Raw genomic sequence first — 17410 nt, forward strand, 5'->3', positions numbered from 1 at the left:
GCCGAGAGCTGGGGCGCGGCTCCCCGCGGGCCTGCCGGGCCTGTCGCGCGGCCGCCGGGCAGGTCGGCCAGGACCGGCCTGGCAGGAGCGGCGGGAAGGCCACTCCAGGCCCGCGACAGGCGGTCCGGGCGCGCCGACCGAGGTCTTGGGGGCCGTTTTGTGCAGCTGCCTTGGCAGGAGGACGCCGGAAGCGCAAGCCGGGCCGCGCCGGCTCCTCTGGGCGGGGGGCGGCTGCGCGAAGGGCGGTCGCGGCACAGAGGGGCGGCGGACCGAGTGGCCTCGCCGGCGCGAGGACACGGTCTGCGGCCCCAGCCTCGAGCGCGACCGCAGCTGCTCGGCGCCCACGGGTGCGGGGAGCCGCCCGCGTCCGCCGCCCTGGCCCGCGTGGGCATGTCGGACCGCCACTCGAGGTAGCTGAGACGGAAGCATCCGCGGACGTCAAGTGGCGGTCGCGCTCGCCCGCGGCGAGGGTGCGGCGGCGGCCGCCTAGATGTAGGCCTCCTTGCCGGCCGCGCCGCCGGCCTGCGGCTGCTCCGGCCCGTGCTCCTCCGGGCGGGCGACGTCCTCGCTGGGCTGGATCATGACCTGGATGCGCTGAGGGCACGGGGGGTTAGGGCGCAGGCTCCCGGGGACTCCGGGGGACGGCGGGACTGCCGCCCCTGCCCCGCCCTCAGCCCTGCGCTGTGTGCCCGGCCTTCCGCGACTCCCAGACGCCAGCCACGCCCCGCGCCTGGTACCTGGCCCTCACCTGCCGCGCCACCCCTTCATTCTGCTCTCCACATGCCAGTCGGAGAGGTCCCTGACACCAAACACAGGTCATGCCGCTCTACTCCTCAGCACTCAACAGGGCTCCCATTTGACCGAGAGGAAATGCCAAAGCCCTGCAAGGCCCTACAGGATCTGGCCCCTGTCACCTCCCAGACCTCAGTGTCCCCCCCTCCCTCACTTGTGCACCCCAGCCGCTCGAGACTCCTCACTGCCCCTCACATACATCAGGCATGCTCTTGCCCCAGGACCTTTGCACAGGCGTGCCCTCTGTCCGTACAGCCTTCCTCTCAGATAGTTACACAGTTCACTGCCTCCTTAGGTCTTGGCTCCAGTGTTCCACTTTCTCAGCAAGGCCTCACCCAGCACTCCCTAACCCCACTACCTACTTTGTTACTCCACAGTCCTCGTCTCCATCGCACGTGCTTTTACTTTCTTAATTGTTTATCTTCCTCTGCAGAATTTAAGCTCAAGGACGATGGGATTTCTGCTTGCTTTGTTCATGACTGTCATCCCCAGTGCTGACAACAGCATCTGGCAAGTCGTAGGTGCTCAGCACATACCTGCTGAGTGGATGGGTTCCCCACTACCCTCACGGCACGCACCCCCAAGGCCCTGCCCCGTCAGCTCACACCCTGGCCTCAGGTATGTCTTGCCCTTTCCTAGAACAAAAGCTTTGGACCTGGAGCGGGAAAAAGGGGTGCAAGCACTGGCTCTGTTCATAACAAGGGTGGGGTAAGCAATTTCCCAGCTCAGGGCCTCAGTTTCCTCATCTGTGAAAGGAGGAGGCTGGCCCAGCAACTGCAGGGGCTGCGCAAGGGGCTGGCTGTCTTTCCTGTGCCTCCGGCCCCGGAGCGCCCCCTGCTGGCGCCCAGGGGGCCTGGCAGGCACATGGTCCAGGGCAGTGAGGTGGAGAACCGGTCCCCCAGGCTTCCCGCTGTGGCCCTGGCTGTGGCCCTGCGCACCCTGGTCCTCCGCTACCCCTCAGTGAGCTCTTACCAGCCAGCGCCTCCCGCACCTGGGCGTCGCCAGCACTGCCTTGCCCCACTCAAGAACTCAGTGTGATTTAACAGAGCGGCGTGGCCCTAGCACAGTGCGTGCCGGTGGGCCGCTCGGGGGCAGCGTCTCTCCTGCTTGTCTTTCCTTGTGGCAAGACCACGTTTTCTCTATATCAAGGCCACAAAGTAGATCCAGGGCAAGCCCTGAGCAAATCTGACCTTACCCTTCATCTGTTCCAAACCCTGGAACGCTCCCCATTGCCTCCGGATAAACTGCGAAGTTCTTGTCTTGATTTTCAAAGCCCTTCATGATCTGGCCAGACCTTGTTACACCCCTACCCTCATCTCGTATCACACCCCTCCTCACACCCCTGCCCACTCTACCCTCCAGCCACACTGATCTCTGTTCGGTTCACCAAATGCAGCATACACCCCGGAACCTTTGCACATCTTCTCAGCCTTTCCTCCCTCCCCCTTCTAGGAACATTCTTTCTACTTCTACTTTTAAGTCTGATTTACCCTTAGGCTTACTCTTCCAAGAAGCCTTCCCTAATCCTTCTTACCCCAGGCAGGGCTATTTGTTCCCGCCTCCCCAGCTTGCCCCAGTCCCCTCTAAGAAACAATCCATTGTCATTAGCTGTTGACTGGTCTGTCTCCCCAACTAGACTGTGAACGTCTCCAAGGGCAGGGCTGTGCCCAGCACAGGGAGGGAAGGGGACTTACAACTGGAAGAGTGGAAAGGGGCTTACCTGCTTCAGAGATCCCTTTAAGGTGAGGAACATGTAGGCCATGTAGCCAGGGATGAGGACCATGGAGGACAGAGCCATGAGCCAGCCCACGCCCTGGCCCCACTTGGGGAAGACGTAGCTTCCCATGGTGAGAGGAGTCATCTGCACGGCACTGAAAATGAACACGCCCTGGGGAGGGGCAGCAGTCAGTCAGCCAGAGTGGACACCTTCAGTCTATAGGGCCACTGCCCTCCACCCCTGCCCGAGGCCCTTAAAGGGCCCAGCATCATGGGAGTCCTGCACCCAAGGTTACTGCTAGTCCACGTGGTGACTTTGTGCACAACAGAAAAGGCCACCCTCTCTGGGAAGAGCAGTAGGAAATGGCTTCTACACCAGGGGGACCAATTAAAAAAGGGTGTCCCTTCCTCTAGGTTCACCAGGTTGGGAAACAGAACGAGGGTTGGATTCAGCTCCCAGTCTGCCATCATCTCAGCGCCCTCGTGCAGAACACATATACAGTGGCCCAGCCCTCCCACCCTCCAGCTCAGGGACCACAGTGACCCCTCCCAGGCTCATGCCTGCCTCAGCTCCCCCTTGTGGGAGGCAATGAGGGATGTTGAGAATGAGAGGCTTCCCAGCGCCAAGAGCTTGGGCTTCAGAATGAGGCCGAGCTGGTTTGAATCCCAGCGCTGACTCTCTGGGTGACGCCAGTTGGGTGAGCCCAGACCTTCAGAAGTAAGTGGGACAGTGATGCCCGTTTCTCTGCAGTTCATGAGGACAGGTCATGTGGCTGGTACTGAGCAGAGTGCAAAGGTATTATTAAGGAGCAGGGTTTCTGTGCCTCTCCCACCTGCCTTTGCCTCCAGAAATTTCTCTCTGGACCTGAGCACCGCTCCCCCTCCCACTCCCCCCAGGGCCTGGTCTAGCCTTGTCCTAACACAGCTGGTCGAGCCTTGCTCTTACCGCCACGATGATTGGGGTGAAGAAAGACCAGCAGAGTTTCCACCAGATGCAGGGCCTGGAGCCAACCATCTCTTGGATATTGTCGTAGAATCGGTTGACACCTGTGACGTCGGCGGCAAGAGGGATGGATGAGCCGTGGGAACTGCGAGCTCAAAGCCCAGGTCCACTGTTTTTCTTTCTCCGTGTGACCATGGACAAGCCACCTAAGCACTCTGAGCCCGTTTCCTTGTCTGTATCCCGGAATAATACTCTGGGACCCTCACGTCCTAAGTATTTTTCAGTGGCCCAACCCCCACAGCAAGTGGTTTTGTGGGAAAGCAAGACCCCTTAAAGTGACGAGATCTGCCAACGAAAGTGTGCCTATAAAATGAGCTCCCCACTCTCAATGCCCCTCCCTTCCGACATCTATCCTGGCCATTCCTGCAAAGGCTTCTCAGGGAAGGGCAGTTTTCCCTGATGGTCTGATGCTATAAGAAACTGGCCATCGATTGCAAAGAACTGCAAATCTCACAAAAAAGAAATACCCCAAACCCACAGCGTGTCTTGAAGAGTGGTGTTGCGCAGAGCTCAAAATGCAAGCAAAGTCACTGAGGATCTGACAGAACAGTTGAGAGAGATGAAGGGACAATGATGGAGGATGAGGTGGCAGGTACTGCAAAGAGGATACACACAATGCCACGTCTGTTTCAAAACATTTGATCTGCTGTGACAATCAAGTGGGCGGGGAAGGATACCCTTTTGACTATCATGCAGTTGGAAACTTAAGCCACTATCAGGAAACTTAAGCCACAAAATAAACAAATAAAATCTACACCTCCTTTGTTATTTATTCTAAGACAGTGCACACTTTTAATTATAGCCTAGCTTTTGTTAAATATATAACTGTAAGAACATTTTTTTATAATTTTGGTTTCCCTTTTCTAGATAAAATCTCAGCCAAATCTTTTTATTCCAAAGTTTATGAAGAATGTTTGCTCCCATTTTAAATGGATTTATTTAACTGTTCTTATATTTTCTAAACATGGAAACCTCCTGTGCTAACCTCATTGAATTGTGTTGTGAAGAATAAACAAATTAATGTAGGAGAAGGGCCTGGTGTTCAAGTTGTATTTGTTGAGTGATGGTTGAAGAAAGCAATGAATGAATTAGTGAAGGAATATAGGAGGAGAGGTTGATGCTCACCGTAAAACCAGGAAATAGAGACACATTCAAAGAACACGAGGAACAGCAGGCTCATGCCGCTGGCAGAGTAGTAGTCGAAAAGCTTGAAGACATAGATGCCCCCCTGCAGGAGGAAAAGAGGTGAGACAGGCCCACCTCCCCCAGTGCCCAGCGCATTCCCAGACACCGTGGGCTTTGGAGCCTCTCGAGTTGGGATTAGGCTGCACTGCAGCTCGAAGGCTTAAGGGAGGATTAGAGGAGGCATGGAGGACCTTGTGACCGTGAAAGGGTACGGACACTCTGGGGACTTGGAAGAAAATATCCAGGTGGCGGAGGGAGATGCCCCATTTCTGGTAGGGCTGGGGGGGGGGAGTTGGGCAACAGGGCACCTTTCCACAATGTAAATCAGGCTTGTCTCTCCCCTGCTTAAAACCTCCCATGGCTTAAATAAGGCAGTAATATCGATAAGTTCAGAGATATCCAATCCAACCCAGCCCAAATGCCCTGGCCTGCTGGGTCCTGCGTGGTCTAGTTCTTCATCCCTACCCCCATGCCCCTGTCCCCCAAACACCCACGCCCCTTCCCGCTGTGGGGCTCGGCCCCTGCTGTGCTTTCTTCCCCTGGCTGGCTGGCTCTTCCTTGTCACTGAAGTCTCAGCTTCCTGTGACCTCCATAGATAGTCCTCCCCTGACACTCTGTGTGAGGCAGAGTGGCCATTCTTCATTCTACTGTCCTCTTTTCTTCATGGCACTTAACACTCTCCGAATCGTCTAATCTGTATATCAGTCTCATCCACCACAGCTGTAAGGTCCCAGAGAGCAGACACATTAGTGTCTGACATGGTAGTTACTGGATTTCTGGGGTCAGGCCAGGGCCCTCGCAGGCATTCAACAACTGTGAATAAATGGAGGAGCAAGTGAACTCTGACCCTGAATCAGAACTCCATTTGGATCCAGGGGTGGTTTTGTGGATCATAAATCAGACCTGCAGACTGAGCTCATGTCTTTAGAGTCATTTATATTTATTGTACAATTCATCAGTTACGTCTATATGTCTCTGACTAGACTCAGAAGACCTCGAATGCAGACAGCGTTTCTCATTCTTATCAATACAGAAAGAAAAGTGGGAATGCAAGGGAGCTTTGGGCAGTGTCAACCCCAATTTGACTCTCTGGCTAACTTCTGTGAGCCTTTCAAAACTTGGCTCCTACAAAACTTCCTCCTCCAGGAAGCAGTCGCTGGTGCCCCAGGCCAGGTTAGGTGCTGCATGCTCCAGCTCTGCCCTATACTTCCTGGCTCAGCTTGTCTGCTGCAAGCCTGGGAGTCCCTGGAGGGCACGGACCCCATCTGACCCACTGCTGTGTGCCCGAGAGTTGGCACAGAGATGGTGCTTAATGAAGGGATGAAAGATGGGATATGGCATGGTTGGGGCTGTGCTGGCCGCTGACTGAGCCTACCTGGGTGATGTTTGAGAGGCCGATCAGGTAGGAGACGATGCAGACAGCAGCAATGAAGAGCTCCCTGCGGTTGCGGAGGAGTCTGGGGTACTCGTCCACGAGGGCGGTGATGAAGCCCTCCACGGTGCAGAACTTCAGGCGGGAACAGAGGTCGGCCACCTGCCCCCAGCCCCTCCCACCCATAGCCGGGCTCCACAGCCTCCGGACAGCGGGGCCAGGAGGGCCCCAGGATCCAGGCTGCCTCTGCCTCTGCCTCCCTCTGTAACCTCAGGACAGTCCCTCCCTGCTGGGCATCAGTTTCCCCTTCTAGAAAATGGAGAATTTGGCTGAGGTGTTCACTGAAGTTTCATGCAGTGGGACATTCTAAGGGTCTGAAATTCTTGGTCATCTTCTTGGGGTCCTAATAGTGTCCTTCTGTCCCTGCTTGTTCCTGGACTGAGGACTCGGGGTGGGGGACCCCTCACCTGGCTGTCAATGCCCAACATCAGGAGCATTGAGAAGAAGAGGATGGCCCAGAGGGGAGAGATAGGCAGCTGGGTCACCGCCTCTGGGTATGCCAGGAACGCCAGCCCCGGGCCTGTGGAGGGAAGGGCAGAAAAGAAAGAAACAAAGGTCCTAAGCCCCACAGCACGCCAGCACGCCACGGCTTTCTAAGCTCTATTTCATTTCATCCTGACAGTGACCTTTTGGGAGAGTGTTGTCAGCCCCTCTTTCCAGATAAGGAAATGGAGCAGGGGATGAGGGGCCACAGGGCTATGTCGCAATGCACGAGGACCAGTGAGGAGCTGTAGCCACTGTCTGGACAAGGGACTGCCATGGCCTGGCCAGCGAAGGGACAGTGCAGGTGCGGAGAGGTGGCCAAATGGGGACACTTAGGAGGCAGAAGGGGCAGGGTCTGGTCCTGGTTAGCTACAGGGTGAGGGTGAGGGAAGAGCCCGGGATGATGCTGAGGTCCCTGGCCGGGGCCCTGGATGATGACAAAACCCTTCTTGCAATGGGAGCACAGTGGGGAGGAAGGCTGGGGGAGCCTGGTGTCTGAGTGTCTGGTGGAGGCGTCCGAGAGATCAGGAGAAGCCTTGGAATGGGAAGAGAACATACTAACTGCCCTGGTCTGGCTCTGGAGGGGCGTGAGGGAGGAGGGCAGGGCGTTACAGAGAGGTGAGATGGGACTGTCATTGTAGGGGAGGTTAGAACCGCAGTAGAAAATGTCCCTCTCCACACGACCAGTCCAATTCTCCAAGGGACAAGTCATGTCACTCCCAGAGCCTCAGGGCCCTCTGCCATGCACACCGTGGGTTCCTCCCATCTGTTGCCCGCCTGGCTGAGCAGGGAAGGGTCGCCTGGGGTTTCCTTGGCCCTGTGGCACTGACCACTGTATGGCGAGCAGAGTGGGCACAGCCCACTTGGTGAGCACATTTTTAGAGCCAGGACAAAAGCACAGACTTGGAGGGTTCATATTATGGTGGTGAATATGTCCAAATTGGACCAAAGTTTATGCCCCGGTGGCAAAAATGGGTCTTTCCCCCCCAAAAAAATCCAGGGTTGTGCTGTATGTGCCGGTATGGCCAGGAGACTAAGAGCCCAGGCTTCTCCATGAGCCGGACCTAGGCTCGCACTCCAGGTCTGCCACCTTTCTGGCTCCGTGCCCTTGGGCAGGTGACTCCAGCGAGCCTAAGTTTCTTCATCTATGAAATGGAGATAACAACAGCATCTATCACGTATCGCTGGGAAGATTCAGGGGCACAGTCCGTGTAAAATGCTCAGCGCATTGCCTGGCACATAGGAAGTGCTCATTGCCAGTCAGCAGTATGGCAGTGAGGGTGACAGGAAAGCCAGGTGGTCAGCCCTCCCCGCCCTCCCCCCCCCCCCCCCCCCCGGAGCCCAGACCCTCCCAGGGCGGCGCTGACCTGAAGCCGCCACATCGGCAATGGACCGCTTGGTGACGTGGGCCATGAAGCCCACGATGGAGAAGATGACGAATCCTGCAAACATGCTGGTGCACGAATTGATGCAGCAGACGATGATGGAGTCCCTGCAGCGCGGGAGGGACAGGGTCAGGGCGGGCCGTGAGCAGGCCGCGAGGGCCCAGCCGAGGGCAGGGGCAGGGAAGGGGCGCAGCCCGGACTGGCACACCCTTATGGATGTGGCTCAGAGGGGTTGAGCCGAGGGGGCCAAGTGGCCAAGGAGGGACCTAGCCCTCGACAAGGGCCCGCGGCCAGCGGTTGCAGGCAGGAAGGAAGGGCGCCCGTGCACCTGTAGACATTGTTGTGGAAAGAGTTGTAGCTCCCGAGAGCGATCAGGGATCCCAGGCCCAACCCGTAGGAGAAGAAGATCTGGGTAGCCGCATCCAGCCACACCTACAGGCAGAATTATCAACAATTGTCAAAGTAGTCATCAGTCGCAGCTCTCCAAGGCCTTTACACGTGCTCACCAGCTCTACCTGGCAACAAACCTAGTTTACAGCTAAGGGTAGGGAGGCGCAATGACGTGTCCTACAGCTAGTCAGGGGCGCTCAAGACCCAGGCTGTGCCCTCCAGGACGTACACCGGGAGGGTCTCACCTCGGAGTCGGACAGCTTTCGGAAGTTGGGCGTGATGTAGAAGAGGATGCCCTCCTTGGCTCCGGGCAGTGTCACTCCGCGGAAGAACAGGATGATCAGCATGATGTAGGGGTACGTGGCAGAGAAGTAGACCACCTGGAAGGAAAGTGCGGGATGGGTCACACCCCTCCAACACGATCCCGCGTCCTCCTTCCCTATTTCACCTGCAGCCACACCTGATGTGGCTCTGGGCTTGGTGCCAGTTCTCCTTCCTTCAGGAAGCCTTCCTGGATTCCTGCTCTACTTGGCCACGTGTCTGAAGCTCTTCCTTGGAGTTTGAACCAACCAGCTCAGCACTTGGTTTTTTCCTTCCCCGTCCCCTCTTATTTTTTGACTTCTAAATTATCAGAGTAACACATGTGGTGGCAGGAAAATTTAAAAATTACATATAAGCACACACACAGTTCAAGTTCCCCTCAACAGCTCCTAGAATATAAATTATATGGAGGACAGGGCTTGTTTTATTCACTTCTCTGTTCTCCCAATACCAGGAACAGTCCATGGTATATTGTAGACACTCAATAATTGTCTGACAAATACATATTAATAAACGCAGGGTTGTTAACATTCTACTGTTCCTCCCCTGAGATTCTCCTTTGCATATGTAATCACATTTTCTTATAAAATGAGGTTCAAATTACATACTTGCTTATTCATTTAACATGTTAAAAGTTAAAAACACACAGTACATACAGTTTTGTTTCCTCTTTTGTTTATTAAATATTGTTTTATTGTCTCATAAACAATACGATTTTTTAATTATACAAAATAGTCCCTCAGGAGGTCTCACCATCCTGTTTCAAGTCTTCTCTCCTGTTACCCATTTAAGCTACCTCTAATTTTATGTGAATCTAAGTGATACTACATTAAACAGCCCTATACTTAAATCTTTAGCTACCAAATTATTATACCACTCTCGGGGAAATGTTCTAGAAGTGGAGTTACTGAGTAAAAAGGAATAAACTCGTCAAAGACGTTCACCATGTCGCCTCGTTGCTCTAGTCACCCAGCCCTCTAGACGCAGAACTCCGCCCAGCGCCTCAGAGGGGCTGCCTCACAGTCCTGGCACTCAGTATAATCATTCTAAAAATTATTTTTTGCCAGATCAATAATCACTGATGTCAAAGACTGATATCATGGCCTGCAATTGCATTTCTTTGCTCGCTAGCACAGAACAGCAATCTGTGAGTTCGATGGCCTTGTATCTCGGTCCGATGTGAGCCCATGTCCCAGTCAGCAAGGATCACTCTCTGGATTAGCTTCAGCCCTTAAGCTGTGAGATTCCTCAGTCAAGGATTCATGGAATGGCAGCCATGATCCACTGAAAATCCACTGAACCTAGAATTAGCACCAGGGAATTCGAGCCATCTGTGGCACCTACAGGCTGTGAGACTTTGGGCCGATTTCTTCTCCTCTCAGAGCTTCACTTTCTCCGGTCTGGAAGATGGGTACGATCACCCTTGTTACAGAAGGGTCAGCCACAGGGGGACACACAACGTGCTTACTACGTGTGGCCTAGGCCCTGCACTTCCCCGTGTCCTCCACGTTCAGCACGGAAGCATGGACCCAGGCACATGGTGGGTGTTCCAGAAATGCCTGTGGAGGGATCAGCTGATACCCTCTATTGATGCAGTGAGAGGGGCCCTGCTCTCTGTCCCCAAGAAGGGGTCAGTCTCCTTATGTAGCGGGAACTCTAGATCCCACCCCAGAATGATTGTATTTGATACTATGTATTGACTGCCTACTATGCGCTAGGCACATGCCAAGCATTCTGCATGTCTCTCTGTCTTTGTGACAACCGTGTAAGGTACTGTTATTGTGATCACTTCACAGATGAGGAGACTGAGGCTCAGAGAGGTGAAATGACTTGCCCAAGCCACACAGCTATGGATCTGGGGAGTGAGATTCAAACCCTCTCCCAAAGCCTTTAAACCCTATGTTTTTCTGTTTCCTAAAGACAGCCTGGAGAACACCTGTGCCCTCTCCCTGTCTCTGTAGTCCTAGGGCAGGTCAGAGATGTTCGGACAGCAGCCTTGAATCTGAGAACCCAGTGGGTTCAAAGTTTCCACCGGACTGAATGAGGCTCTTTCCAGCTCTGCCCAAGCTCAAGTGTGGCGTTGGTTAAGGTCCTGCTTGGCTCGTTTGCATTGTCTCTTCTAGAACCTTGCATCAACCTCTTGGGGAGTTGTGACTTCCCACCTCCAGCCTTATTCAGTTCCAGTCCCTTCTCTGCCCTTTACTCGCTAAGACGACGCACTTGCTCTCTGAGCTTCCTCCAGGCCGCCTCCAGAGAGAGACTGCCATCTTCTGCCCCTGAGCTCTGGGTGGGGCCGAAATGCGGAAGGCACTGAAGCCAGTTCCCCTGCTCCCGGTTTGATCAGCCAGCTCCCTGGATGTCCCCAGGCTAGGCACTCCAGCGTGGCAGTGCTCTGCACTTGCCAATAATGACGTCAAAAGCAGTAACAACTCTCCTTGCTCAGTGCTGAGTGCTTTACAAAATGACCATCTCATTTGATTATCATAATAAACCAGTAGATAAGTGGTTTACAGAGGACAAAATTGAGTTTCAGGGAGGCAAAGTGACTTGTCTGAGCTCACAGCCAGTAAATAGCTAGCTCGTTGGGATCTGAACTCAGGACTGTTTGGATGCAGAATATTTAACCACCAATCTATCCACCTCCGTTGCTCCTCAAGGGTCGGGATGTGCAGTTTTTGTCTCAGGAGCGCGGTTTTTGTCTCTGGAGCCCGGCATCTAGAGCAAGGCTTGGCACAGCGCAGGTGCTTGGGAAAGCTTGTTCCATGGTCCTTGAGCAACGTCTCCCTCTGTTTTGGGCTGGCTGTCAGGCCCAGTGGCCTCTCGTGGGACTCGCCTGAGCCTGGCACTGTGCTCCGTGCCTGACTCGAGTTGCTTCCTGTAACCCTCACAATGGCCTGGAGGCAGGTGATGTTTTTACTCCAGTTTTGTAGGAAAGGCAACAGGCCCACAGAGAGCTGAAGGGACTGGTGTTAACTAAAGGTCGGACGGGGCTTGGGGAGGTGTGGACTCCTTGCCCAGCGCAGAGGTCCTTGGTAGACCCATCCCTGCCAGCTGCCCTCCTGTCCCCATGGTGCACGTGTATCCCTTACCTTTCCAGTCCAGCCAACACCTTTCCAGATACAGAAATACACAAGGATCCAGGCGATGGCCAGCGTGATGGCCAGCGGCCAGCGGATCTGACCTGGCTTGTCCAGCCCGTCTGTCATCTGGTGCATGTTGCGCCTGGCCGGACAGTGGAGGGAGGAGAAAGTCACACAGGGCTGGTGGGAGCTGGAGTGAACCAGGGGTGCCCAGGACGGGGACATAAATGATACCCTCCCCGGTGACTGTGCTGACACCGTGATCACCACGACTTGAGAGGTAGATGGGTACTGTGAGGCTCAGTATACTAGTCAGTCGAAAGTGCTGTTTGGTTGACAGATCAAAGACAGCAGGACCTGCCAGAGCCTTAGTTAGCCACCTTTATTGCTCGTCTGGTGGCCGGGCGGCCTCCTAGCACAACCCCCCCTTCACTTTTGCTCCACCCTACTCCAGCCAGCCCCAGGGAGCCTTCTAAATTACAAGTCTGGTCTGTCACTACCTGCCTGGAAACCTGCAGTGAATAGCTCCCTCTGGAAGCTCAGACTCCCCGGCCAGCCCCTCAGGGCCTTTGTGGGTTGGCCTTGCTCTGTCTGAGTCTCAGGGCTCAGCACACCCCTCAAGCTCATCAGATGGAACCGCTCCTTGCTGGGGTCCACCATGGTCCAGCTCTTTCTGGGGAGGAAAGGGCTTCACCAACCCTGGTGGCTCCTTTAACCCCGCCTGCAAATCCAGCCCCGCATTGCTTAATGGCGGCATGCATTCTCAGAAACGCATCATTAGGTGATTTCGTTGTGCGAGCCTCACAGAGTGTGCTACCCGAACCTAGGCACGGCAAGGCTGTATGGGGCGGCCTGCTGCTCCTAGGCTACACACCTGCACACTGCGCTTCTGCACTGAACACTGCAGGCAGGTGTAACACAATGGTAGGGTTCGTGTATCTAGACATATCTGAACGTAGAAAAGGCACAGTGAAAACATGGCATTAGGTATTATAATCTTATGGGACCACTGTCATGTATGTGGTCTGTTGGTGACTAAAACGTCGTCATGCAACTCAAGGCTTTATTAGACTCTTCCACTGTCCCTTTGAGGGGCCTCTGTCTCCTGCCGGGCCGTGGCTGACAGGTCCTGCCCCTGACCCCTTGGGTGGCCCCGTACTCACTCCCAGAACTCCACCACGGCACTGGTCATGTTGGTGGTGTTGATCACACTGTAGTTGGAGAAGCAGCGGTCTGTGTTCCAGGGGTTGTCACACTGTTTCCACGGGAGTGTCTGCAAGGACATGGTCATGAGGACAAATCCCACTGAACCCCCAGGGGCTGGCACAAGTGGTCCAGTGCACCCTGCCTACCCTCTCGGTGCCCCAAGTCTCCTCACAGTCATTAGCCCACCTCCCCTTCCCAGCAACTCTGGGAGGCAGGTAGCATTGTGACCCCCATCTTATAGATCAGAAAGGGGCAGCAACTTGCTCAAGAATGCACAGCTACTAAGTGTCAGAGCTGAAATTTGAGCCTTGACCTGCTCTCTGTGAGAACCAGCCTTCCAAGCTGCACTGTAAGGTCTCATGGTGCCCTTGGGGCCACTCCTCAGCTAAGCGACCTTGGGCCAGAGACCTCGCCAATCTGGCTCTGCACAATGAGGCGAACAGCAAACTCGGGGCTTGTTCCACCCAGCTGTGGTTCTAAGCCAGGGGTCCTCAAACTTTTGAAACGGGGCCAGTTCACTGTCCCTCAGACTGTTGGAGGGCTGCACTATAGTTTAAAAAAAACCATGAACAAATTCCTATGCACACTGCACATATCTTATTTTGAAGTAAAAAAACAAACGGGCAAAAACACCCGCGTGTGGCCCGCGGGTCGTAGTTTGAGGACGCCCGAAGCACTTCACATACATTTGTTCCTTAATCTTCACAACAACGCTGTCAGGTGGGTTTCATTTTCTTTCATTTTTTTATTGTGATAAAATACACACCACAAAATTTACCATCTGGACCATCTGTAAGCATGCACAGCTTAGTGGCATTAACTACAGTCACAACGTGTGCCACCGCCATCACTGTCTTCAGAACTTTTGGATTTTGCAAAACTGAAACTCTGTCCCCGTTAAGCAACTCCCCATGCCCTCCCCAGCACCTGGCAACCAGAACCCTACTCCTGTCCAAATGAATCCGGCTGCTCTAGTCACCACATACAGGTGAGATCGCACAGTATTTGTCTTTTTGTGGCTGGCTTATTTTACTCAGCGTACTCAAGGTTAATCCGTGTGGTAATAAGTGTCAGAATTTCCTTCCTTTTTAGGGCTGAATAATATTCTATTGCATGGATTGACCACATTTTGCTAGTCCATTCATTCATCAATGGACACTTGAGTTGCTTCCACCTTTAGCTATTGTGAATAACGCTGCTATGAACGTGGGTGTACGAATATCTCATTGAGATCCTGCCTTTAATTCTTTGGGTATTTACCCAGGAGTGGAATTTCTGGATCATATGGTATTCTATTTTAAAATTTTGAGGAACTGAGGTGGGTTTCACTTTTATTCTCATTTTATAAATGAGGGCACTGAGGCTCAGAGAGGTTAAGTGTCTTTCCCCAAGTTGCACAGCTGGTATACAGTAGAGTCAACGTTAGAACGCAGGCTGCTGGGTCCCTTCAAAACGGGCTAACTGTACCCAGGGTGGAGGGTGTGTGAGGACAAGCTGGCAGCCACACGAGTGCCTGGCCCAGAGCAGGTGCTGGGTTTGCAGTGCTGGACGCTGTGAGGAGTGGGCTTTGAGAGGCACAGCGAGCCCCGCTCCTGGGGGCGGCCCTGTCGGCAGGCGCTGGGGGGGGGGCTTTGAGAGGCACAGCGAGCCCCGCTCCTGGGGGCGGCCCTGCCGGCAGGCGCTGGGGGGGGCTTTGAGAGGCACAGCGAGCCCCGCTCCTGGGGGCGGCCCTGTCGGCAGGCGCTGGGGGGGGGGCTTTGAGAGGCACAGCGAGCCCCGCTCCTGGGGGCGGCCCTGCCGGCAGGCGCTGGGGGGGGCTTTGAGAGGCACAGCGAGCCCCGCTCCTGGGGGCGGCCCTGCCGGCAGGCGCTGGGGGGGGCTTTGAGAGGCACAGCGAGCCCCGCTCCTGGGGGCGGCCCTGCCGGCAGGCCCTGGTGGTGGGGGGCTGTGGCTCCCGCGGGGGCGAGGTCGGAGGCCACTCACCGTGGTGAAGGAATTGTACAGGTAGTAGATGGCCCAGGAGATGATGACGATGTAGTAGATGTTGAGCCAGAAGGACAGCACGGCCGCCGCGAGGCCCACGCCTGGGGGCGGACACACCGCACACACCATGAGGGTCGGGGCAGGGGCCGCCCGCGTCCCACGGCACCTGCAGCCTTATCGACCTGAGACGGGTGTTACTGAGGACACTGGGCTGAGGGAGGGGCAGGGACCCACTGAAGGTCACGTGCATCTGGCAGGTGAGGAGCCAGGACTCGTGCCTGGGCCCGCACAGGCTGCTGGCGGGCGGGGCTGGGGTCTTGGTTTGCCAGGCGAGGCGGAGCCCAAGCCCCCGGTCAGCGAGTGTGACTCTCCGTGCCCACCTGGGTGCCTGCTGGGCACTGAGCGTGAAGCAAAGCAAATCACACCCAGACCTTGCCGGAGGACAGCTGACAGGGCGGGCAGGCTGCAGTGTGGGGTCTCCGGATGGGGCCCCCCTCCCCACCTCCACCACCCTAGTGTCTGACCAGCATGGTCGCCTGTCACCTGGTCCCTGCAACAGCCTCCTCTGCTCACACGTGAAGCGAGCAGCTCCCACCCCCGGAGGGGCCGGGCGTGTTGGGAAGCCCCTGGCAGGAGCACCACCACGACCCAGGGCCCCACTCTGCAGACTTACCCTTGAACATGGGGGCCAGCTTCCACACCCCCAGCCCCCCGATGGACGTGTACTGGCCCAGGGAGCACTCCAGCAGGAAGAGTGGGACCCCCGCAAAGATGAGCGTCAGGAAGTAGGGTATGAGGAAGGCTCCTGCGGGTAGAGAAGAAGGATGCTCGCGGCCCAGGATTTTAGAGGAAGCCCTGTCAGGGGCTGCATTGTGGCTCTTGGTCCCCATCCCAGGATTTCCTCATCCCTGCCTCAATGCAGCACCCAAAGCCAAACTGAGGCCCAAGGATGTCCTTTGCTCAAATACACGCCCTGTTCTCTGCAAAATAAGCTTTTTGACAGCTCTCTGCTGTATCATTGACAGAGGACAATTGTCCTTTAGGACCTATTTATAGAGGGGCAAGGAGCAAGAAATAGGGCCTGGAATTCCCTTTGGAGTCTTTAGGGGGCCTTTTCTCCTACAGCTGCCCCAGAGAATGCCTAAGTGGGTGCTCTCTGTGGGGTGCAGACTCAGCCGGAGGGCTCCCGCGTGGCACCTACCACCGCCATTTTTCCCGCAGAGGTAGGGGAACCTCCAGACGTTGCCCAGGCCGATGGCATAGCCCACGCAAGACATGAGGAAGTCGAAGCGGCCCTTCCACGTGTCCCGGTCAGGAAGGTCTGCCGCCTTCTTCTGCACCTTGACCACCAGGGTTTTGGGCTTGTCATTGGCCACGGGGGCCTCGCTGACCTCGGTGGAGATCTGCCCATCAGCCACCTTGCTGCCGTTGGTCGCCATGTCTCGGAGTTTGGACACGGGGATCCTAGTGGATGGACGAGCGATGTCAGCCCCGGTCCACGTGGACAGCAGTTTTGCGGCTCAAGGTCACCCTAGGAGGACAGATTTGGGTGACAGGCACAAAAGGTGTGCAGAACCCTGGAGCGGCCTTGCACCCAAACAACAAAAACAGCCCACAAACAAACGAGGGGCTCAGAAGGCCCCCTAGCCCTCTTCGCCCACCCGCCCGGCTCCAGGAGCAAGGCAGGAGCCCGTTGTCTCCAAAGACGCGCGAGGGCATCCACGCAGCCCACGCCCACTTCGGCTCTGGCCTGTGTCACGCCCTTTACCACCCTGCTCAGAGAAGAACCCTGAGACGACCAAGCCTCCAAATGGAAACAAGTATTGCATGACAAAATCCTCGTCTTTGCCTCTGAGGGCACGATTAGGAGATTTGTCACAGCCTGAAGCCACAGCAGCCACAGGCCAGGGCGAGCAGGGAGGTCCTAGCGGCAGCCCGGGCCACGAGACCGGGTCACAGTCCACGGGACCAATTTCGGGTTGTGTGACAAGTAAACTCAAGCTGTCTGTGCGCCCCTCATTGGGTTGTTGGAAAGCCCTGACTCTGTACTTGTAAAAAACTCTGCAAAAGGGGGTTCTTACACTGGCAGCCCAGCCCCGGCCCTCAGTCAAAGAAGGACCACTTGCTTAGATGCCTCTTTTGACTCTCAGTCACCCCAAATGTCCTATGGAGACTCTACACCCTTCTTGCTCCTTTAGTTCCAGAGGCAATGTGGGGTGGAGCACCGTGTAGGAAATTGGACTCAGACCACTCCTGGTTTCAAATCTCTAGTCTGCCTTTTATAGCTGAGTACTGTTACTCAGTACTACCACTCAACACCACTACTAAGTACTACTCTCGATTGCTCTCTGCCTGCCCACCTATAACATGGGGGCAATCCTCTCTGGCTTGTAGAGTCGTGGCAAAAGTGGCTTGAGTGGCTGTAGGAGTGCCG

General features: G+C 55.5%; 1 protein-coding gene across 3 annotated transcripts in view; it reads right to left on the reverse strand.

Annotated features, from left to right (window-relative positions):
• Positions 1-256: 256 nt before the first annotated feature.
• The window catches only part of SLC6A1 (solute carrier family 6 member 1), a 38679-nt gene continuing 21525 nt past the window's right edge, over positions 257-17410 (reverse strand). The window contains exons 3-16 of one of the 3 annotated variants that reach the window (XM_012785232.3): positions 16178-16440; positions 15650-15781; positions 14977-15077; positions 12951-13060; positions 11797-11929; positions 8632-8766; positions 8325-8428; positions 7979-8103; positions 6536-6648; positions 6072-6203; positions 4637-4739; positions 3455-3555; positions 2513-2680; positions 257-594 (exon numbers count right to left, since the gene is read on the reverse strand). In XM_012785232.3, the coding sequence (XP_012640686.1) occupies positions 487-594; positions 2513-2680; positions 3455-3555; positions 4637-4739; positions 6072-6203; positions 6536-6648; positions 7979-8103; positions 8325-8428; positions 8632-8766; positions 11797-11929; positions 12951-13060; positions 14977-15077; positions 15650-15781; positions 16178-16415 (1803 nt within the window). In that variant the 5' untranslated portion in view covers positions 16416-16440 and the 3' untranslated portion in view covers positions 257-486. Of the gene's footprint in view, positions 595-2512; positions 2681-3084; positions 3288-3454; positions 3556-4636; positions 4740-6071; positions 6204-6535; positions 6649-7978; positions 8104-8324; positions 8429-8631; positions 8767-11796; positions 11930-12950; positions 13061-14976; positions 15078-15649; positions 15782-16177; positions 16508-17410 lie in introns of those variants that run through there. The other 2 variants (XM_012785230.3, XM_012785233.3) reach the window with 2 other exon arrangements.

The sequence above is a fragment of the Microcebus murinus genome, chromosome 21, assembly GCF_040939455.1.
Source record: "Microcebus murinus isolate Inina chromosome 21, M.murinus_Inina_mat1.0, whole genome shotgun sequence".
Classification (NCBI taxonomy): domain Eukaryota; kingdom Metazoa; phylum Chordata; class Mammalia; order Primates; family Cheirogaleidae; genus Microcebus; species Microcebus murinus.